The sequence below is a fragment of the Lepisma saccharinum genome, chromosome 25, assembly GCF_977018435.1.
Source record: "Lepisma saccharinum chromosome 25, izLepSacc3.1, whole genome shotgun sequence".
Lineage (NCBI taxonomy): Eukaryota > Metazoa > Arthropoda > Insecta > Zygentoma > Lepismatidae > Lepisma > Lepisma saccharinum.
Genome location: NC_139253.1, coordinates 44955247 through 44979604, shown reverse-complemented (window position 1 = coordinate 44979604; position 24358 = coordinate 44955247). Strand labels below are relative to the sequence as shown.

The following is a 24358-nucleotide window of genomic DNA, read 5'->3' as shown; positions in this document are numbered from 1 at the left end:
GGATCCAAACCAATATGTGCCTGCACCAGGAATTGAACCTGGGACCCCTTTATTACAAGACGATACAAAGAAGAACATAAGTATTGCACATAATGTAGTCTAATTGAAATAACATAACACAGTAACAAAAATTAAAATGAAATACTGAAATATTGTTATCTGATAAATCAAAATGAATACTAACATAATGAACAACTGTCATTAAATCAGATGTTCAACGTGATGACCAGTAACTTCAATGTTTTTGTTTTTTTTAATACTCCATTCAGTTGTTTACATAAAGTAATTGAAAATCTATCAGAGACATGTGATGGGATTTTAACATGAAGTGACTCCACAATTACATGTAGGAAATATTCACAATAAAACTTGATAACAAAACTACTATCATTTGGATAATAGAAAGCAAATTTCAAAACTATTTTTGCACCATTACAATTAACTTAAAGCACCATAAAATACAGTACAGTATCAAGAACAAAGTAATATTCGCCCAAGTGAAAATGCTCTTGATTCTGTATGCTACCTCATCGTCTGTGCGAACTATTTGGCACTTGAGCGAAATTCTCTTCCTGCAGCACTTAAATACAAACTATTTAAAGTTGTTCAGAAATGTTATAAATGATAAAATATAAGTAGGAACATGCTAACTTGGTAGCTAAGTGTATCAAGTTTTGTGCTCAACTATGCATTTGTTTAGGTATGAGGTAATCAGAATAAAAGAAATAGGTGTAATTTAATCCAAGGGCTCCTGTGTAGTCAAATGGTTAGCCTTTGATGTGAGTGGTCCTGGGTTTGATTCTGGGTGGGAGTTACCAAAAATTTTGGCATTAGTCCAACACTGTGAGGACAATTGAGGGAGCTTCTTGGTAAGAAGAAGTTTCAGGTTTCAATTCCAGAAGTAGCAATGGGACTCTATGCCCTGACCATGCATTGCCCACCCTGGCAGGCATTGGCCCGTAGAGAACTTTTGGGCCATGGAGTGTAGTTTAGTTTAGTAATTTAATCCACTTGCACACAATATGCTGTAAATGAATGAAAATTATGCATTTTGCTTAATTTCCAGGATATACTTTCTGAAAAAGTATCTGCCAGTTTATTCATGCCACAGGTTTTGGTATTAACTCAACCCTAATAAGCCCTACAAAGTATAGACTGAAAATTTATATTAACGGAAAAAAATTATATTTCAAAGAGTAATGCAATATATTTAATGTTCATGTTGTTAATGGTCGATGTGACAATATATTTAATGTTCATGTTGTTAATGGTTGATGTGAAAGTCAATCAGTGCATGTAAAGGCATATGTCATGAAATTAATACACTAAATAGCTTCTTCATGTACGCCACAGCCACCACTCAATTGATGAAATCCATTGCATAATGGAGTTCATGAGACAGATTAATCATATTCGTATCATCCAAAACAAGCATATTGGTATGTAAATGTATCAGTAAAATTGCCCTGATCCCATACTTCTGAAAATAGACTGTAAGAAAGTTACAATTCACTTGGTTTTGTAATGTAAATCTCTAAATACATGTCTTTTTTTTCTATATGGTTATATGCATTTAGAAATCACTTACGTTCTTCAAGGAACATTCACGGTTTTATATAAAATGAGTAGAATATTGGTTCTCATTGTAGGTAAATTTTATGTCTGCTTTTTTGGTAACAGCAGCAGTTTCATATAGTATATCCCTACTATAGACTGATATGAAATTTTACCAAAAAAATGCCCACGTAAAATTTATTAATACAAAACTGATATTGTACTAATCTGATATGCAAATGTTCCATAAAGAACATGAATAGTTCATTCGTAGTCTTAATTAATAAATATCATCAAGTGATTGCAATGCTTCTTTGAAAAATAAACTTCACAAAACCAGGCTATGGTAGAAATTTACAGGTTATCTATAAAAATGTGGAATCAGCAAAATGGTCAGTAACGTTTTCCAATATGTCAGTGTCAGACAATTAATCAATCTTATCACTATTATTTAAGTCAGAAATGGAAAAGAGGGACAGATTTGGTACACCTCATTTCTGCACAAGTAATTTCACCAATACGAAATATCTGAGTTATGCAAGACAGGCATGTGGAAATTGTAGACCACTGTACATGAAAATTTAGTTCAGAAATACCGTGCGTCCATTTCGATCTGCAGCCGAGAGATCGGGAGAAGCGTGGCGGGCGGCGCTGGCGGTGATGCCGACATTTGCGGCCTGTAATGTCCGCTTATTTTTATGGACATATGCAGACATTTATATAAATATTGCAAAACGAGCACTAACCTGTGTTATAAGAGTTGTTCAAACTGATATGTGCCAAGTGTGTAGACTTTCGGGGAGAATACGTTGAATAGCCTGAAACTTTCGTGCCTGTAGGTAAAGTCGTTCTGGGTCGGGCCGAGAACTTATCAGCCCTCCTCGTAACGTGAACCTTGCAGCTGGCATTGCAATCCTCTCACTGACACAACACACATACACACTGCAATAACACAAACAACTAACGGCAAGTAACCAATAATAACACTCTTGCGCACAGTACGAAATTAACACGCTCGCCACTATATTCACAGCTCTGTCGCAAAGGAACAAAAAACTCGAGCTCGGAGATTTCGGATTGCAAGGAAGCTCACGAACACCATTGACTTTTAACTGTTTCGTCTACAGCGTAATCTTTATACAGTGTTGCACATTCGAAACCTCCAAACGATCCCCATCGGCACAAAACTCTTTCAAGGATATGAACTTAAGCAGGACGTTACTTGTCAAAACTATGATTAAAATGTTTTATTATCTGTGGCTCTTAACATCGTTTCTAAAGCGTATTTTTTTGTGTATATAAGGGCAGAACTTGGATCAATTACAGATGATAAATTATAACACAGGTTAGTGCTCGTTTTGCAATATTTATATCATTGTCTGCATATGTCCATAAACATAAGCGGGCATTACAGGCCGCAAATGTCGGCATCCCCGCCAGCGCCGCCCGCCACGCTTCTCCCGATCTCTCGGCTGCAGATCGAAATGGACACACGGTATTTGAATGATTACGATTAATACTAAAGGTATATGAAAAGTGACTTAAAATAACTAAAATAGAAGTCTTGTAAAAAGAAGTGCTTGGAAGGATATTTGAATCTAAAGAAAATTGAGAAAATTGAATAATAATGAAGTTGTACTCATCCCCTAATATAATCAGATTAATTAGATCCAAAACGAAATAGAAATTTACTAAAAGATCATTTGCAGCACACACTATAAAAGCACCTAATGGAGGAATAAGACTGATGGTGAAATTGGTGAGGCTGCAACAATAAAACACTATTTATTCCGCACTGTTGGTTATGGGCACTCCTAAAAATGTTTTCAGCACCAAAGTTAACAACGAACTACTTTTTAACTTGCTGTTTGTAACTACATGTATTTCTTAAAGGTGGTGGTAATCTTTTGTGCTGCAGTTAAACATAAAAAGCATTAAGAACTGAAACATAATTTTTCCAGCAGTGATGTATAATTATTAAGTATTATTCATCTTTACGGGGGGGGGGGGATGTTGCATGACACATATTTCACTGCACATCTAGACATATCCATTGAGATATTTTTTTACAAGGGGTACTTTGGGAATTCATTGAGATTTAAGTTAGTGTGAGAATAACATTGCAGGAGAAGCAAATATTTGGATTAAGGATGAACAAATTAGTTTTGCTCATTCTCTGTTATTCAAAAGGAAGTTCTACTTTCAATAGAAGTTCATCACCAGGAAACAGATTTATATGTAATAAAAATGTGCTAAATATGTAAATACATATTTAGTTATTTTCACCAAAATATGGACTTAAAATTGCAAAAGTTTACCGTTTTAATATTTTAAGACACTACATGAGCTATATAAAATGCAGTTCGCTTACATTGAAATTAATTGTAAAACAACACAAAATGTGTTTTCATTTTCTGTTACCAAAACTATGAATAACAAAATGTTATTGTAAGTGTTCGAATGTGAATTCTTTCTGGTGTCTCTTAAAATGAATTTATATTGACTAAAATTGCATTCAATATTGCAATAAGTAATGGGAGTGTATTCGAAATGTCAGTTATTCGCAAGAAATTCGCCCAATTCTTTCGGTCACAAGGGGATATGTATTTATTGCCTGAATATGGAGTATATGTTGAGAAATGTTCTGAAGTATGGAAATAATATGTAAAAATAACTAAAGTATGTAAAATATGAGCCAAAGCCTAATATATATACAAATATGAGAAAAAAAACTGAATTTTTCGAGTGTACATGCCATGATGCGCAAAGATAATACAAAATATAACTGATTTCAGCTTCATACATAAATATGTATTTACATATAAATCCTTTCTCTGTTCATCACATACATCCATACCAATTAGCTTTATTGCATGAAGTTCTTTTTTTTTTTAAATCTCTACCAAATGGTAAAAAAATATGTAAATTAAATTAACAATGTATAAGTTTTCTTCTTTTGCAGCCATGCTGCTGTTCATTGTTAGAAGGGGGCTTTAAAATTGGATGGTATTAATTAAATAGTGAAATTTAAAACAAACAACAAAATTCATTTGTTAGAGGAGGGTAAAAAAACTTAGGAGAAAATGGTTCCAAAAACTGAGATAATGAACCACATGAGGTCATTCATGAAAATAAAATAATGTGGTACTTTTCTGGAAGCATTTGTAATCTATTTTTTGTAAGATACAATTTACATATTTTTTTTTCGCTAATGTCGCTGCATAAACGGCTTGGGTACTCGCCAATCAATAGGTACTTGGGTAATGTGACCAGATTTTTAAAACATTCCCTGTAGGAAAAAATGTACACATTTTAATATAAAAGTGGTTTCATCATAAATATTTGTTTAAAAACTAATTAAATAAATAAATACTGTGTAAATAATTTCCATAATATGCTGATATGTACTGCACTCCAACCAAGCATCCTTTAGAATTAGATGTCATTCATTTTGCCAATGAATGGATCTTTTTCAGTACATCCTTCTTTTCATCATATCGTTACTCATTCTCATCGTTAGCCAAAGTGGCAGAAATAATACCAAAAATACAAATGCCAAAGGGCTATAAGGGATAAAGAACACCTTGATGACCAACAATGGAAGATCACACACAGAATGAAGAAACATGACATTGAAAAAGGAAAGTGTCTGCAGCATGATATCATGTCAAATCAAGAATATTCATGTATTAAGTGGAAATTTAAAAAGAGATGGTTGAATGTGGTTATAACAATCGTACAAGTATTTCCTTGTCATCAAACATAGCATGAAGATTCGGTTAATTGAAATGGATTGGAATTGTCCAATAGATTACACAGATAAACAATGATCTTTTTACAGAAATGAAAACGCGTGTTCTTTGTAGATTTTGAGGTGCTGAATTTTAAAAAATGACAACTCTCAAGGATTGGCTCTTGTTCTCATGTTGTACACTGAAACAACAAAAATAGCTGCCTAAGTTGTATATTGAACATCATTTATGCCTTTAATGTTTAGCAATTGCAATAACACCACAAAACTTTAATTTTTGTCCAAAATTGCTTTAAATGCATAAAATGCAAGGTCAACATGCAAAAGCATGTCTCCCAGTACTATAAGTGCCACAGTGCTATGGGTGCCTATGTAGAGAAATAGCTCAAGTTATGTTCTTTCAGAGTAAAACGTTTTTGTTCAATTAACTTTTCATTTTTTTTTTTTTTAATTGCCAAATGGTACTACTTTCTGGACATGCTCATGTGTAATAAACAGTATATATACATATATAAAATGAGAATCTGTAAATTTCCTGCATCGTATCACTAGTAGTCCAGGTATCAGTTAGCCTTTGTGCATAAAGTGAACATAAATGACATACTTTATGAACATGCGCACAGTGACATGCCTGTAATTTCTATAGGGGTGACTGTAGGAAAGAGTTATGTCTTCTTTTTTGCAATCTTTGATTTAAGTGATTAAATAATTTCTTTGGACTTTCTCTATTATTATTACTTTTATGGTTATAACCAGAAAGAATTGTGCAGAAAAACAATTGCTAATGTTTAAATTTGTGGTTAGCATAGGTGTTTGAACACATTTGTGGAAAGCTGATCTTCATTGATCGAATCCTACTTTAAACTGTAGGTCCTCTGCATACAAAACTGATATATATTGAAGTTTTGCTTTCACCAAGTATGTTGCAGTGGTCTGCAGTATGAGAGCAAAATGTACACAGCCTCTAAACAATTTATATAAGGTACTCTTAAGAAGTTAGTGGTTCTAATAAGACGAAAGGAATACAAACAAAAATGTGGTGCAAAGTTGATTTTTATATATTTTTAAAATTTTATTTATTTTCCACTGGAGTTCAGTCGATGGAGAACTCTTGTGTAGCCTAATGGATATGGCTTTCACCTTTGGTGAGAGTGATCCTTGGTGGGACCTCCAAAATCTCAGTGTTGACCCATTACCATGAAGAGAGTTGTGGAGCTAATTGAGAGTAATAGTAGCAGACTGTGATCTTGAAAACCAGAAAACAGCGGTAATAGGGCATGCCTAGAGAGCCAGCTTGGCACACTAGGGCCAAGTTGTTTGCACATGAAGTTCAGGTCAGTGTTATGAATATGTAGGTCGTCATCATCATACTTCACCATTTCCAGCCTCTGACATAGCTGATCTCTGAGACATAGTGGTTAGCACAGCATGCTATGATGCCAGAGGTCACAGATTCGAATGCCAGCCTGACCATGGCTGTTCTTGTGGGTGTCCCATCTTCATATCATCACTCATCTTTGTCTTCACAGTTAACCAAAAGGGGCAGAAAACTGAAGTAAAATCAATCAAATCAATCAATGAATCAAAACCAGTCTGGCTGGGCCAGCATAGAAGTCACATCTCTCCATACTCTGATATTTCACAACCCCTCTCTTTCCATTGACATCATGGTCTGTCCTTAGACCTCTTCAGATGTGCAACCCATCTCATCTATGCCTGATCTATTCTCTCCATGATATGTCTTGTAGTTAAATCAAAATCCAACTTCAAAAATGACAATTTCAGACCCCTACTAATAAAAGCATGGTTCTCTTTGAAGTCAGATAGTTCACCCTTTCACCACTCTATTCGTAGACTTTTATTGCTGACCTGTTGTCAGAAGTTCATTTTCAACCTGCTGAGCACAGTTTGCCCCATTGTAATGTGGGGGAAAGTGAACTCATTGTAATTGTGAGACTGGTAGTATAAAACTTGAGCTGATGAGAGAAATTCGCACCTTTTTTAAAAAAAAAAACTATTTACTTTCACTGTCTCAAAGAGGTTAGACTATTGGCCAGCTTTCACACCGAAATGACAAACAACATGAATAGACACTTTCCCATCCATTAGGAAAAAAAAAAAAAAAGTGGCATTCCCTGTGCATATGCAATCAACAGACTGATGACTCAAGGTTCATTTCCAACTGACAAGTGTTCATGGACGTCCGCAGGATTTTTTCCAGGGAGGGGCAAGGAAGGTATTTTTTTCCAGGGGGGGGCAAACAAGTCACTTTTTCCCCCAAAAGCATGTTGTTCCCTAAAAAAACATTGCTTAAATTTGAATTTATGGTGTTCATGCAATAATTAACACACATTATTGTGGCTAAAATGAAATTTTATGTGTGAAATACATAATTTTTGGTTGACTTTCATTTTCCAGGGGGGGCCATGGCCCCCCCTTCCGGATGCCCATGCAAGTGTTGCATGTTGCCTGTCCCTTGTCAGTTCAGTTGAAAGGTCCCTTAGTGCAAGTTATTTCTCATTTCTATACCAGTAGTGACTAAATGGAAGGATCTGTTCTAGAATATGCTGGCACCCAGTATTGACCACTTGTTATTCAATAGAAAGCTCTAGAGGAAATATTGATCTTCAAATATATTTTACACCATGTTGTTCAAGTTTTTGAAAGTGTGGATATGCATTATTATACAAAATGGCTAATGCATGTTAGTACAGCTTGGCACAACAACCCTTTGAGGGCCAAGGCCTACCAAGAAAGGGTTTCTCTGGGTGATGCATGGCCAGTGCATCAAGTACCAACACTGCTATTTTCTGACTTTTGAGACCGGAGTCCACTACTTATCCTTTTCAATTCAAGTAGTTCCTAATTGTCCTCACGATGCTGGGTCAACACCAAACCATTTGAGAACTCCCATTGAGAATCGAACGTGGGACCAGCCCCACCAGAGGTGAGAGTGCTAACCGTTTGGCTGCACAGGATCCCTACAAGGTGTCTTACACAATGTCAGAATGCCATAAAAAAAACAATGCAGGGAATATTCAATCCCATAAATTCTTTAATGTGAAATCATTAAATTTAAGAATTGAACTTCTTGCTTTAGTTATTGCCTTGGGTACATGACAATCATAAAAAAAAATAACTAAAAATAATACGCAATGTTAATACTAATGTAAGAGTGATACATACGAGGGAGAATCAAATGAAAACCCCAATTAATTTTTTCCACTATTTTAATGCAGGGATAATGTTTGATTGTACATTATTTTTCTATATAGTCCCCTCCCAGTTCAATGCACTTACGCCATCGGATAGGTAGTGCTTCGATACCACGTGAGAAAAATTCTTTCCGTTGACTGTGTAGCCACTCTTGCACCACCAAGTGGATGTCTTCATCAGACTTAACCTCTGCCCTCCAAGGTGCTCCTTTAATGGACCAAAAATGTGGAAATCAGATGGTGCCAAATCTGATGAGTATGGCAGATGTGGTAGGCACTTGAAGCGTAGGTCATCGATGGCTTTCATGGTTGCACGAGCAGAATGAGGACTGGCGTTATCATGTTAAAGCAAAACACCTGCACTCAGCAATCCCGTTCGCTTTGTGCATATCGCTGGCCTCAAATGGTTCTTGAGAAGGTCTGTGTAGGTGGCACTAGTCACTGTCATACGTGGGAACTTTCATCCCCGGTGACAATGTGAGCTAGAAAATCCTCACCCTCATCTTCATAACGCCTCAGCAGTTCTTGACATGCGTCAACCTAACGGACTTTCAGTTCCTCCGTCAGCTGTCGAGGAAACCACCTGGCAGACACTTTTCTGTAGCGGAGTTCGTCATGCACTATGTGTTGTACTGAACCAAAGTTCATATTCAGCAAGGAAGCCATTTCAGCCAGGGTGACATGCCGGTTTTCCTGAATAAGCCGATCTGCTGAGGCTGTGGACTCCTCTGTCACAATTCGCTGGGCCTGACCCGGATGGGGAGCATCAATCGTTAAAGTTGTACCTTCTGTGAATTTCTTGCACCAATCGTAGACTTGCCGCTGTGACAGACAGGTGTCCCCATACTTTATCTGCATTCTCCGATGAATATCAACCGGTTGCACACCTTCACTCCATAAAAATCTAATAACTCCATGCTTGGTTCAACTGCGTAGTGGTGCCACCATCTTGAATCAGCTGTTACTCACATCCAACCCCACCTACCAGCACTGCTTCGTGCTATCAGCTCGGAAAGACGTGTAGGACTGTGTCTACAAATTTCCAGATTTTTAATGGCACTTTTGCGGTTTTCATTTGATTCTCCCTCGTATTTTCAATTTGTTACTGTCCCTGTTGCTAACCAGTGTGACCACAAACTGAGAAATCTTTAATAAGTGTGTAACATGTACTTTAAATTTCTGCACTTCTGTTTTTTAAGTTCATTACTAATTCGAATAACCCCTCTGCTGCCATGCACAGGTAGTATTGTACTTCATTTGCAGCATCTTGAAATATAAAACAGAAAAGTCATAAATACTCAATGAAATCTCAATTTTTAATTCTGCAGAAATATACACCTTATCCCTGGACCCCAAAATTTAAACAGTGATCTTGGAAGAAATATTCTGAATGTAAAATTTGGCTCAAAAATTATCAATTGCTATAAAATTTGCTGTTGGCCGAGTGAAGTATTTAAAAGGGCTGAATTTATGGATTCTAACACAGTAGTTTCCAACTGGTCCAATGTCCCATAGTACCTTATTTCAAGAATCGATTAGGGACAATTTTATATTACATGTTCCAAGAAGTCGGGGAGTAATGCTTGACATGCATGGGCATAGATGTGGAGTAATCCCCCAGAACCAGACATGCACCCCCCCCCCCCCCCCCCCCGCGCTTCCCTCTTTCCAAATGCCTGTGAGCTCATCAAAAATAAAATTAGAAGACCCATCAGATTCAAGAAATTTGCTGTGTTTGTAACCAGCAGAGCAGCAGTGTGTTGAGAGTCAATGCCAGAGATGGTGTTAGACTATTGTCAAAGGATTAAGCACTACAGACTTTAGATATAGTTACCAATCACTTGGAAATACAATTTTCAGAAGACAGCTCACACATTGCTTATGTAATCATGAGTCAATTCACGAAATTTGATTACGATAGTTCAACAGATTTAATCGACACATGGTCAGAACTTTTGAACATTCAAAGTTGCAGTGGACCAAGAAACAATTATTCAGGAATTTATACGGAAGAGCAGAAAAATGAGCACTTCATTGAAGTGTTAGCTAAGACAGTTACGTAAATGGTGTAATGTCTTAACATTTTTCCATGGATCTAATAGCAAGTGGTTTTCAGTTGTAGTGAAATGAGGAAAATGCAAAGTTCTCTGTAGAGAAACTGAGGTAATTTAAATTCTTACTACTTCATTAGCTATGTAGACAGTGCTTTTAAATACCTTTCAGGATTATAATATGACAATGGATGCAGAATTACTCATTAATATTAATTAATTAATACATATGTTTAAATTATACGTTTTTTATTCTAAAGAAGAAATTAGTTCTTTAATAAATTTACAACCATTTATAACACTGACACTCAGCATCAACACATTTCCATTTCTTTTGGATAACATAAGGTGGGGATCGATCACCTGTTTCCCAACGAGAATGCCTGTGATGATTTTCATAATGGATAAAAGCCTGAATAATGTTAGCCCCAGTTAGTCCCCCCGAAGTGAATGGACGAAACTGCCTGTATGGTTGCAGCCTTCAGGTCATGAAGTAACATGGGCCTTTAAGGGACCCAGGTCTGTGGGGTCAGGGCTATGTGGAGGCCCAGTGACCAGTCAATCATTGTGAGAACAGTGCTTGCAGTTATGCCCTCTCGACAGTATCATCATGTGCTGGAGAAGCATTATAAGTTTTCACCTATGCAGCATTACTTTTGAGGTACCCTGTATTTGCTGACACTTAACCACAAAATACACACTTGCCACACAGTTTTGGGGAAAAAATATTGAGAAATTCGCATATTGCATAGGAATATGTGAACCTGCATTTTATGTTTCTTAGGGGACCAGACTGAAAAAATTTGAAGTGCGAGAAAGTGTGAAATTGGGGAAAATATTAAAACATCTTGCTATGTTTGAACCATCAAGATTTAAGTATAATATTGGGAAATGTAAAATCGAGGTTCCACTGTATTTAGTCTCCTTGAAAAGTGTCAATTGGTACTTTGTATGTATGTGTGTGCGTGCCTACCTGCGTGCACTCTCATTTGTGCCAATAAATTTGTATGTTACGCTTGGAATACAGTAACCACTTTCTAACCAGTGCCATCAAGAAGAACATAATGGTATTCCTACAAATAGGGAAGTTTGAACTTTTTCAGTGTAAGTAAACATTTAGACCTTTTTAGTGTAGTATTCTGTTTGATTTGTTATAATACTTGCTTTTACTAATAATATAATCAAGCTTAATGAACAGAACTAACACTTTTAACCGGAAATTTTACACTTAAGGAAATAAAATTAATTTTAAAATGGTTAAAGATAAGAACCTGTACATTATTTGCAGTGTGGGGGTTATGAAATGCATTTGCAACCGTTGGTATGGGTAGAATTCATAAGTGAAGTTCAACTTTGAGTGAAAGATGGTGTAGGTTTGCTTAGATTTTGAGTGAGCAATTATCAGGCGCAAGGGTAGCCCTATACAGTTCACCATATCATCTATCAACATTCTTGAGATTTATATCAATTGTGCATATTTGTGCATCATATTTGTGTTCCCATTTATATGAATATTACCAGCGTATATTGTTGGCAGGCAAATACAATGAATGCCTTTCAGGTAGAACATAACTGCCAACATGTTTCATAACATTTTGAAACTTCCCCATAGGAAAAACAATTAACAACTGTTATTTTCATGTATATTAATTCAAACCACATTTAGTGTCATTATATTGTTACTACCTTATCATTTATTTGACATTGATTCAGTCACAGTTATGTTAAGGTACAGGAATCACAAACGTTTGGTGTTTTATAAGAACTTATTTAATGCAACTTGGAGAATTACAGGTTCAACCTCTTAAACTGTATATTTAACAATATTTAAGTATGTTAGAATAAGTAGAAAAATTGCCTTTTACTAGCTGTATATACTTTCATATGACTTCACAGAACTGTAGCGTTCACTAATACAAGAGTTAGTTAATTTATTGCTACATCAGAAGTTTTAATATTTGTAGTTGGCACCAAAATGAATTTAAAATTTTTGCTGTTGTAAAATTAGATCATGATACATTGAATAGCATGGTGTTATTTTTCATATTTTTATTTCGCATGTCATGTTAGTGTAGATATATATTTTTGTATTTATAATGTATTTTTATGCTTACTGAATGCTTGTATTCTATTATGCTGAATGTTTATTGCTTCTTGATGATTTTTGTTCAATATTTTGTTGGTTTTTTCAAAGAAAAATATGTTCACTTTCATCTTTCTCTGCTCTGTATTTTTTTTAATACTTGACTTTGTTTTGAACAAGTCTGTATTATAGCTCTTCAGCAGTTGTGATTAAAAAAAATAATAATAACTGCAAAAATTAAATCAGTGGTCAAAGTTAAATCATTCATCTGGAGACTGATGCTGCTCACGTAACAGAGCACTCGGTTGCTCATAGTTTTGGTCAACAATGCCGAGTAAGAGTGAAAGTGAAACAGGTTTATTTTTCACTCTTTAGTTCTTCACAGCCCTCAGGCTAGTGGTCCTAACCAGTCACCATTTTTTTGCTAGTCCCAGCCGATGGGGTGAAAGGAAAGACTTGGGGTCCGAGCACGTTGCATCAGCGAGAAAGAGGGCAAATCATTACACGTGTAGTAGATGGTCAGAAGAGATGGAGCAAAAGTGCGCCAAACCTTGAGAAGCACATTCGCAATGTACCCATGAGTGGATTGGCTAAGATTGGAACTCTACAAGAAATAGGTATGAAGAATTGACTAACCATAGTTGTAATAACTCAATTTAATACACAGACTTCCTCAGCTAAATTCCTTATCAAAGTACTTTGCGTTACAGTGGATGCCTCCAAAAATAATAAGTTCGCAACGTAAGGTGTCACGTACCTATTTTTATTCATACTTTTTCTAAAACAAATCAGAAAACACTTCTCCTTTGTGGGAAAATAGGAACTTTGAACTCTACTGTAAAAAGAACTAGATAAATTCAATGTACCAGGGAAAACTCTGTACAGTTCCTAGCTCTCTGTGCTTTGTTGCTTTTATACTATAAATTGTTTTTAGATTATTTTTTTCTGTGTGCACTTAAAACAAGCATTTTCACTTTTGTCCAGGCTACTCTGAGGAGAACCTGCGCTGCCGATGTAAGTTGCATAGCTAAGTTAATGTAGTCTGTGTGTTATATAAATACATTTCTTGCACCTTATTGCATGTATTTTTATTTATTGGGTTTAATTTGTGTTTGATTATATTTTCTCTTTTTACAGAAATAATTCTTGATAAGACTATGTCAGAATATTAGAGACCAAATTATATATCGATGCAAGTATTAGGGAATGCATTTTTTTTTTTCGTTAAGGATTAGTGAATTCAGAAAAGCATGTAGATCATGTTAGCGTAGATGAGTAGAATAGTAGAACTGGAGACTTGAAAGATAATACAATTACAGTTAATGTTATTAGCTATAGTGTGCGGACAAATTTTCTTAATCACTTGGCTTCTATAGTTTATATTAAAAGTTTTAATGTTCTTTCAGATTATTCAGAGGTTGATTGGCCAGAATACTCAGTGGGACCAAAACCATTGGTACCCATTCCAACTTTATATAACGGAACTACGGCAGAATCCAAAAAGCCAAAACTGACAGTCATAGAGTTGGTTTTGTATAATATGGCAGCAATGTTAGCTGGTGTTGCAGCTGGGTATGATGTTAGATTATCCAATGTGTCAGCAATTCATCCTCGACTGCATCCCGACAGGTATTTTGATTATTATTGTTGTTATTTTTATATATATTTCAACCATTTATTTGTGTTGATCGTACCCTTTGCAAAAATTTTCCTTTAATCTTTTGCTGCAAGTGTAAGTATCTTCATCAGGGATATGTTGGAACAACAAATAAATTTGAATACATGAGATTGATTGATTGATTTATTTTGAAATTGTGGGTGTGTCAGCACGTAGGCTATTTTGCACCCGTCACATTATACAGCCCCTTACCGTAACTAGTATAACATAACTGTAATGTCGAAGAACTAAAATATTCTTACCTGGGTTAAAAGCTGAGGCTGTAAAGGGTTCACTCACCACACATAAGAACAAAACACAGGACAACACACACACAGCCCTACAGAAGATTATACTGGCTGTTGGCCCAGATGCCAGAGCCTCGTTAGTCTGCAAAATACTGTCCAGTCTGTACTATGTGGAAGTGAGGTTGACATTTGAGTGTACTATGTGGAAGTGTCTCCCCCTTACACCCCTTGAATGGTTAAAATAATGTGATCACTATCCTCTGAATGGCATAGGTTCAGAGAACTCTTGTAGCCTTGTTAGTAAAAATTTATTTCTCTACAGTCTCTATATGGTGCTCCAGTTGTCAAGTTGGCAGGGGATCTGTCTACCATGTGAAAACCTCAGTTCAGATTCCCACGTGGGCAATTTTGCAGACCATGTCCATGTGTTAGGTAGTTCTGCAGGAGTTCACCCTGCATCTACTATAATGGGTGCCTTCGGTCAACGCGGGATAAAGGTAGCTGGAGTATGGAACTGATCACATCACATCCAGAAATGGCCATGATCAGAAATGTGTGGAGCCCCTATCTCTGCATCCCCTTGTAGACCTTCATGGCTTGTTCCAATATGCAGGGGAAGACTTTACAGTCTCTGTATATGTGGCAATTTCTAATTCACAATTAAGAATTCAAATTGTAATAATTAGATTAAAATCATGATACATTCATGAATATAGGCGATAGAGCTTCTGCAGAAACTCAAAATACACAACATTAATAAAATAATAACAAAGGCAAAACTATTTCCACCCATGGAGGTGGGGACCCTAATATTCTTGATCTCGGCAATAGTTGGGGTTATGTGATCAGCTGCCTTTACTTCCCAGAATAGAAGTTTAGACACTTATGTCACAGAGGATTGAAATATATTGATGTATTTAAAGCACATTGTGAATAGTAATGCAATTTAAGTAAGTATTAGAGACGTGAAGTTTTCGTTTTCCCCTAAATTTCAATGTTATTTTTTATTTCAATTCAGTGTTAATTTTATAAGCCTTTTTTTTCACATTACTTTAGTTCTGGAAAATGACAAATAAAAGTAAATAAGGCTTACCTTTGTGAGAAATGGCCATATTTCTTGCATTCAGGAAACTATTTCGTCACATCGGCTACTAAATATACAATAAACACTAAACTGCCAACCAAACTGCAATAAATGAGACTTTGCAATCTATTTTGAATCGAACTTTCACCAGCTAGACTAGAAATGACAGATCTCTTAGAGCTTCAGGTAGTTCTCTCTGAACAGAAAAAGTTTTATCACCAATTTATATGATATATTTCGTGGCATTTTTTGCGTTAAGGTGCAAAATTCGATGTTATTTCACAATTCCGAAACACAAAAATGTTCCTACTTAACCTACTCGAATACATTTTAAGAATTGTATTTTGCTTTTCTCAAATTTTCGGTGTTATCGTTAAAATGAAAATTTCACATCCCTAGTAATTATTAATCAATATTGTAATTATGTATAATTATTATCATCATTTTCACATATTATCCATTCATTTCTTTTAACCATACAGGTCACAAGAAGAAATGGAGGAAAGAAGATTTTGGTATGCTGAGGGAGGTAATAGAAATTCTCACCTTGGAAACGACTATGACCTTTCCACCTCCTCAGGGTATCATTACAACACATACCACGGCCCAACACGTCACTATAGGCCACAGCTAAACATGGAACCCAAACCACTTCGTTTTACTGACTCACCCCAGCACTATGCTGTGACAGCTCAGGGCACCCCAGCACCCTCACCAAGGCGGAAATCCTCTAGCACAAGCAATGAAGGAAGCGAGGTAAGAAATGTTTCAATCAGTTTCTCAAAATATTTAAGAGTAATAATGTTAAGAAATTAAGAGCGTGACTGTAGTCTAGTTGGCAAGGTCTGTCACTGTCATGCAGGAAACACTGGTAGTTGGCAAGGTCTGTCACTGTCATGCAGGAAACACTGGTTAGGGTGGGTAATGTAATGGTAGAGAATGTCAAAGGTTTTTACTTATTTCTACTACCATCTGCCAGTGGCGTAGCATGGGCATTTCGGGTGGGAACGCCAAGTTCTAAGAAAACTGGCTAATTATATATATGTTTCAGCTTTATGGCATTATAATACCTATTTGCCTGAAGTCAGCCAGGTTCTGATAAAACATGTCCCATGCGTGTTTTAGCTAGAAAATGAGATGCCTCACTATGCAATAAATGTTTGGAACTCTGGTGTTTTACACCTTTTTTACAATCAGGGGAACCTTTCGGCATTACGCAAGATATTAAAAAACAATCGCCTCTACAACAACAGTAGACATCATTGTTCTGGATGATCTAACTATTGATTGATTTGGTTTACTTTACTTCACTCTTCTACAACTTTTGGCTAATGGCAAATATGATTATAAGTGATGATACTGATGAATTTGATGAAGGAACATTCACAAAGAACACCTATGCCCACGCTGGGATTTGAACCAGGGACCTCTGGTATCGTAGCGTGCTGTGTAAGACACCGTGACACAAAGGTAGGTGGATGATCCAAATATCGTACACTCTACTGACGTAACAGTGCGGATTAGTAATTCAGACCACTGTTTATTGCATCTTGAGAATGCTGATAAACATTTTTAAATAATTTTGTCTAGAGACCATTTGATGATAAGACTTTTGGAACAAATGCTAAACATTTCCAATGGCACAATATTAAGCAAAAATATTTTTAAAAAAATATAAAAGCCACAGCTTCTACCACGAGAACTTTAGGAACTTGTTTGACAAAAACTGTGATGTTCTTTTAGTTTTTAATGCACTTCACTGTTCGTGCGATAAATTATATAATGCAGTGGCCATTAAGAAATGGTATATTTGAGTTTGGTAAAGTTACGTCAGTTAATATTGCATATTGTAGTATCACAAGACGAGTGGGAAGAAACAGGTAGAAATTCTGCTTCTTTCATCTGCGTTTAAGGCAATAAGGGTCACATGAGCCCTAGAACCAATCAGGTGCTCTGTACGCCAAGTCTAGCCGGCATCCGGTCAGCAAAGGCATTAGAAAAATGCTACAACAAGAGCTGTTATTGGAGCGTTGTAGGCAGATCGCGAAAAATAGCTATTATAATGCCATAAAGCTCAAACATATATATATAATTAGTCAGGTTTTACTTTATATTTACAGCATTTACACATTTTTAAAATTTTAAATCTGGGAACGCCGGGCATATGGGCATACTAGAATGCTACACCACTGCTATCTACGTAGTTTTATTGGACTGGTGAAGGAGGACAAGGTTCGAATCCACGTTTTCTATGATCCTTTAGTACCAATGGGAAAATACTGAACACTCCCTTTCTTTTGCTACTATGTTTTTGTGCAACAGTAACAGTCAAGAGGAATATTCCAGTGGGTGATATCATGCTCAGGGTCACTGTGCGCTCATAAAAAAAAAAATTAGCGATGCAAGGAGTGGTCAAGTACGAGAGTTCAAATCCAATCTCCCTTTATATCATGATCCCTAAGAACAACCTTGACATTCAATTGTGTAGAGTATAATCCTTGGGAACTAGAATAGTGGATGCCATGTTCAGAAACAAAAGGAATATTTTTCTAAATTCAAAATTACAAAATATCTCTTAAAAACTTAAATTTCCCTGTACCAAAAATATTACACACCATGGACTATTCTACGATATGCAAAATAGAGAAAACTCCCATTTCCAGAGGTCCCGTTGAAATGAAGAAAATCTTATTTCTCAAACTGCAAAAACCTTGGTTAGTGCAAACTGGTCAAAAACTTGCAGACTCATCTAGGTCCACTTTTTTGACGAGTTGCGTATCAAGCAAGAACCACAGATATCACACACACACACTCAGTTAGTGTATTCTCTTTTGTAGAAAAAGGTACTCAGCAATGTTTAGAAATATGCTTTAAAGTGGTTTTATTGTAATCAGATTAATGAATGTAAAAACCACTTCAAAACAATATAAGGAATTTAACAGTCTATACAAATATGCAACAAGTAAATCTGACATGTATTAAAAGGTAAAAGTAGCAACGCAGCTGTAATAACTTGTCCTAAATTTGTTCTCAAAAGTGTATTCAATCGTCTACTTCAGGAGTCTTCAACTCGTCAGGCAGTGTGAACCACATTAACAATTTCAATGACGCTCGCGGCATCTATAAGTAAAAAGTGTAAGTCTAGTGATTCATGCTGGGTTCTTAATGAAAAGTGGACCACTTTGTACTTTTTTGTGCCCATCAATGCTAAGCCAGTGTGTTTAATTTGCCATGAGTCAGTGTCAGTACCATAATAATACAATATAAAATGCCACTATGAGACAAAGCATGCATCCCATTTTGATCACCTTCAAGGGCAGCTTTGTGTGGGCAAAGTGAATCATCTGCACAGCGATTTAAAATGCCAGCAGGGTTTGTTACAAAGGCCGGGAGCAGAGATCGAAGCATGCATCAAAATAAATTATGTCTAAGAGCTGAAAAAATTGTTGCGGAGGGCGAGTTCATGATAGAGTGTCTCATTGCTGCTGGGGAAATTCTGTGCCCAAATATTAAAGAAGTGTTTAAATAACTGAGTTTGTTGGGAGTAACTGTTGTGCGATATGTCGAAGAACTTGCCATTGACATTGAAGGAACGTTATAAAAATGGTCATTCGAATTTACATCATATTCACTTCCTTTAGATGTGAGCACCAATGCGAAAGATACACCACAAATGTCTACCTTTAACTATGGGGCATTGACCAACAATTCTATGTGACAGAAGAATTGCTAGCACTGGTACCTATGAAGGGAATGACAAAAGACACTGATATTCTTGAAGCAGTCAAGAAAACACTCTGGCATTTCGATCTCAGCTTAACCAATCTCCAGAGTGTGGTAACTGATGGTGACACTGCTCTGGTGGGAAGGAAGGTTTTGTAGCACTGCTATGGAAAGAGCTGGAACTAGAAGGAAAAGATTTTGTCCATTACCATTGTTTACTCCACCAAGAAAATTTGTGTGCCAAAACTATTGGATTTGAAAATGTCATGAAAGTTATTGTGACTGTCGTCAACTTTATTAGAGCAAAGGATTGAATGATCGTCAATTCCAAGAGTTTTTTAACCCAAGAGTGTGAAACGAATCATGCCGATGTGGTTTATTATAGTGATGTTCGTTGGTTGAGCAGAGGGAAAGTTCTTAAAAGAATCTTTGATTTAAGGGCCGAAATATAGTAGTTCGTGCACAGCAAGGGGAAGCCGATTGCTGAATTCAACAGTCTGAAGTGGATGACAGACTTTACCTTTGTGACCGACATCTTGTTGCACTTGAATGACCTAAATGCACGGCTACAATTCAAAGATCAACTGGTACACACAATGTTTGATGATATCAAAGCTTTGTTGGCCAAGCTCAAACTTTGGGAAGCACAACTCACAAAAAAAGATTAAACTCATTTTCAGCATATCTCTGAGTTCAACTCTTTGCCTGTTGATGAATACATTACAAAACTAGCCGTGTTGCAAAGTGAGGTCGAAGAGAGATTTAGTGATTTTCGTAATCTTTTTTAGATTTATTTTCGAAACCATTCCGTGTCGATGCCGCCGACATATCAGGTTCAGTACAGATGGAGCTGCTTGACCTTCGAAACAACTCTTCTTTGAGAGAAAAATTCTTCAATGTGCCCTTGCTTACATTTTACATTTAATTTTTCAAACGTGAATGAGCCATGGGTTGAAGATCCCTGGTTTGTTATGGAGAAATTTTCCTTTACAAATTCCAAATATGTACATCGTAATACACTTCAAAAATACTACATTCAAATGGTTATTAGCCTGCCGAAATACAATTAATATCTGTACAAATATATTTACAACATCAAATCTCTAATAGCTCTAATAAATCATGGACTTGAGAGAATCCTCATGCACACTCATGTTCATACATCACTCACACTTACATTCTACTCCAATTCTCAACTTGTAAATAAGTCACTACTTGATTAAAAAGGTATTTTGGTCGTGTTTGTCTTAGGCTGTCGATTTGTGCTGTATTACTAATAATTATTTAATATAAATACAGTACAATTTTCAGCAGCATGCCAAAAATTACATTGCTTACTGTGGTACAAAAGCAAATATGTGGAAAAAGAATGGTGAATGGAATTTGAAAATATTACACTTAAGCAGCTACTTTTCTTAGCTTTTACCTTATAGTATAATATTGTATTCAACATGTGAAAGTTAGAAACCAATTATTGAAATCAGCTTAAATGTAGGATTTTTACCAATTCCATTTTTATATTGTCGCCTAGTAGATCAGATATCACACTGTACACTAGGATAGCTTTGTGCTTTGTGTGTCGCAAGGTGTCTTCAGACACTTCGCAATAGGAATGAGTGAATACAATGCATGGTGCAGTGAAAGATATGCAAAAGGTTCATGAGCTGAACATGTAGCCATCTGCATCATGTGTGATCAATTGAATGCAACACATGAGAAATATATAGCAGTCAGTTAAAATCAGACAGTCTTGTCATGCAACATCATGCAATGTCTGATCTTTTTGGGTGTAAGCCTTGTGTGCAACGTACACTTTGATTTCTCATTTCTTTCCTTTGTCTATCTTCCAGGTCACACTTGGACCAGGTGTGTCATCCTCTGCTTTGGAACGTTCAATGTATGTGCCAGCAGACTATGTACAAAATGAAAGTTGTGTATTGGATAGACAATACGCGAGTCAATACTGCCCTAGGCCAGAATTATATAGGACTGATTCGTATCCTTATAGTGAATATAAACAGGTGTTGGATCATAGTGGACAATCCCATTATGTGGAGAGGATGTATCCTTCAGAATATTCTGGCGGCGTTCACTACATGGAGCGTATTCACCCAGAGTACGTGCAACATCCAGATGGGTATCATGCTTACGATAATCCTAGTAGCAGTGTTAGTAGCAGCAGTACCAATCCACGAACTCCCTCAAGACTTGCATTTGGCCACCGTCGAACACCTTCTAATGTCTCAAATGCATCTACTAATACAAATAGCAGTAATGTGAATCCAAGTTTTCGTCTGGAAGATGAAGGAGATTCTCAGTATAACACTCCAACACATAGAGGATATGGGTCTTTTGATTACGACTATCATGTCACTCCCCATGGTGCTTTGGTTCCGTATTATTCTCGACAGAATTCACATGAAATGGAACGGCCTGGAACTCTGGAGCTTCCGAGGATGAGATCTAGCCTTAGGAAATACAACTACAGCCCGAGCGTGATCGGAAGAAGTTCTCCGAAACCGAATTGGTCAGGATCCGGAGCTGGTACTCCGACGAATCCTACGCCACCCGACAGTATGACGAGCGAGGATAGCAGTTACGTGTCTGCAAAGGACAGTTCGTACTCAAACATGTCATCGACGCGGGTACGTTTTTCCCCGATCACCATGACCGAGAAGGAAGAGACATTGCTAGACATTCCTGTGCATGGTCAAACTCAGGATAACACAGTGCCATTACAAGCCGTGAGACATTTGCGAATGAGTTCCGATTCGAGGGTTCAGAAACCGTCGCTGACCGATTTGGAACGGGAATTCCTTTCATAGCATGAGCTGAGCCTCGAGGGAAGAGTGTATTGTGTGATGAAGTATATGCCACAGTTGAAGGCCAAGAAAAAGAGATGGGTGTAAACATGTGTTCCCTCAAAGAGCACTTAGTTATAAAAATCTATTGACAAGCTTTTTTTTATTCTATCCAATATGTTAAGCTGTTATTCAAGAAGGATTGTTACCATCACAGTGCCTGAAGAAATTACTTCCTACTTGAAAAACAAAAATAAAAACAAAAAAAAAATGTGCCATTCTGTTTTTTGGTAGGTTTTTATTAATATCAACACCCACATCTGAGCATGTACACTTTGTCACTCAAACACCACCTGTCTGTCATAGTACTCATACTGAGAACATATGGGATATTTGTGATAAGTGCAATACAAAAGAAAATATGTTCATTAAAGACATGTGAGCGTTCTAACTCGAGTAGAGTTTTGCAGTATTTAAATTGTTTTCAGTAAATAATAAAATATGAACATTAGCTATTGTAACAAAAAAAAATATGATTTTTGCATTGTAGCTGCTAAGTAAGCTACTTTTAAATTGTCTCAGTTATATGCAGAATGTATAAATTGTGATAAAACTGGTTTGCAACCAGCGGAAACAAAATTTATCAATAATTATTGTCATTGCCATATCAAAGTGTCAGTCAAAATGTGTTTAAAGCAAAGAATGAAAATATGTAAATATGGGTAAAGTGGCTTCCTGGGGAGGCAGTGATGAACATTCCAAATTAATTATTAATTCATTCTATTACAAAGCATTTTTAAAGTGTTTATATTGGTTATCATAGCAATCAATTCCTTATAAGCAGAAGGAAGGCAAAGTATACCTCATTTGTTTTGACACTGACTTTCAACCATTCCATGATGCTGGAATATGTAGAAATAACACTGTTTTCGTGCTAGACTACTTTCATAACGTATTTTTTTTTTGTAAAAGTGTTAATTAACTTTATTTTGCTCAAATACCATGAGTGTAATTGGAGCAAGTAAGCAAATTAAGTGTTAACACTTTGACAGAGCAGATGTCAAGGAAAGTTATGAGACATAATATTATCGTATTAAACCTTTTTTGGTCACAAGTTTCTTGTGATATTTACCCTTATAAAAAACAGACAAACAATTCTAAAGATACAGGTGTTGTGTTTATTTGTTACTTAACCCTTGCATGGCAGGCAGCACAATGATACATTTGACTTGTGTTGCAATGTATGTCTGATAGTGATCAGCAGTCTAAGCTAGTCTATATAAATATTTAATAATGCTCATTTCATTTTCTTAATTTCTGTCGGTTCTTCCAAACTAGAAACATGCATCCAGCACTGGTTTCCCAGTGAAATTATTAAATTTACATTCCGTAAAAAACCTGCTTAAGAAACGAGAAAGATAAATTATGCAATAACTGTATATATTATAAAAAAAAGTCATGCAAGGTACAAGAGTCAGTTGTAAAAAATGGCAAATTTTTATTTACTTCGTGTACCCAGAATTCACTTTAATCATTTTCACTGATTCAGAACTGAGGTATTGCCTATATAAATTAAGTTTATAAGAACTGATTTTTTTGTACCAGGTGATATACATGATCATTCCACTTCCTTTGCTGGGCAGTTGCAGTTTCTATGCATACAGAATTGTATGTGTATTTTTAGGTTGTGTTTTTTTGAGTTGTGTAATATATCATGTTCATCACATGATGTTTGTGAGAGTGTTGAGGTTGTATGAAAGTGAGGATGTTATGTATATATTGCTTTTGTTGTGCTGTCTGCTAAAAATTCTGTAAATATACTTTTGTTTAAAAAGAAAGTTAAATGTACACATTTTTTTTGTATTAGAAACCCATCCTATGTTAAAAGACACCACATATTTGCTAATATTCATTGGTTTATGTAACAAAATGTGTATTCTTGTATTTTATATAACTTAGCATGAAAGAAGTTTTAAAGAACTAATCAGCAAGCTTACAAAGTAGTTATATGTAATAATAATTTGTTTGCTGGATTTGTCTCTAGAAGTCTACTTTCAACGTCATAATTGCCATTTATATCTTGAAAACAGTTAGAGAGATGTGCACTGGTGTATCCAGTAGCAGTATCCTCATCTATTTTCTCTTAATTTATTTTAGGTGTTATTATAGTAATGTTTCTTTAAGCCTTAGC

General features: G+C 36.0%; 1 protein-coding gene across 2 annotated transcripts in view; it reads left to right on the top strand.

Annotated features, from left to right (window-relative positions):
- Nucleotides 1-23995, top strand: part of LOC145978885 (mitogen-activated protein kinase kinase kinase 10-like) — a 170107-nt gene extending 146112 nt beyond the window's left edge. The window contains exons 7-10 of one of the 2 annotated variants that reach the window (XM_083111808.1): nt 13083-13271; nt 14061-14283; nt 16126-16399; nt 21217-23995. In XM_083111808.1, the coding sequence (XP_082967934.1) occupies nt 13083-13271; nt 14061-14283; nt 16126-16399; nt 21217-22191 (1661 nt within the window). In that variant the 3' untranslated portion in view covers nt 22192-23995. The remainder of the gene's footprint in view (nt 1-13082; nt 13272-14060; nt 14284-16125; nt 16400-21216) is intronic. The other variant, XM_083111809.1, reaches the window with a different exon arrangement.
- The last annotated feature ends 363 nt before the right edge of the window (nt 23996-24358 follow it).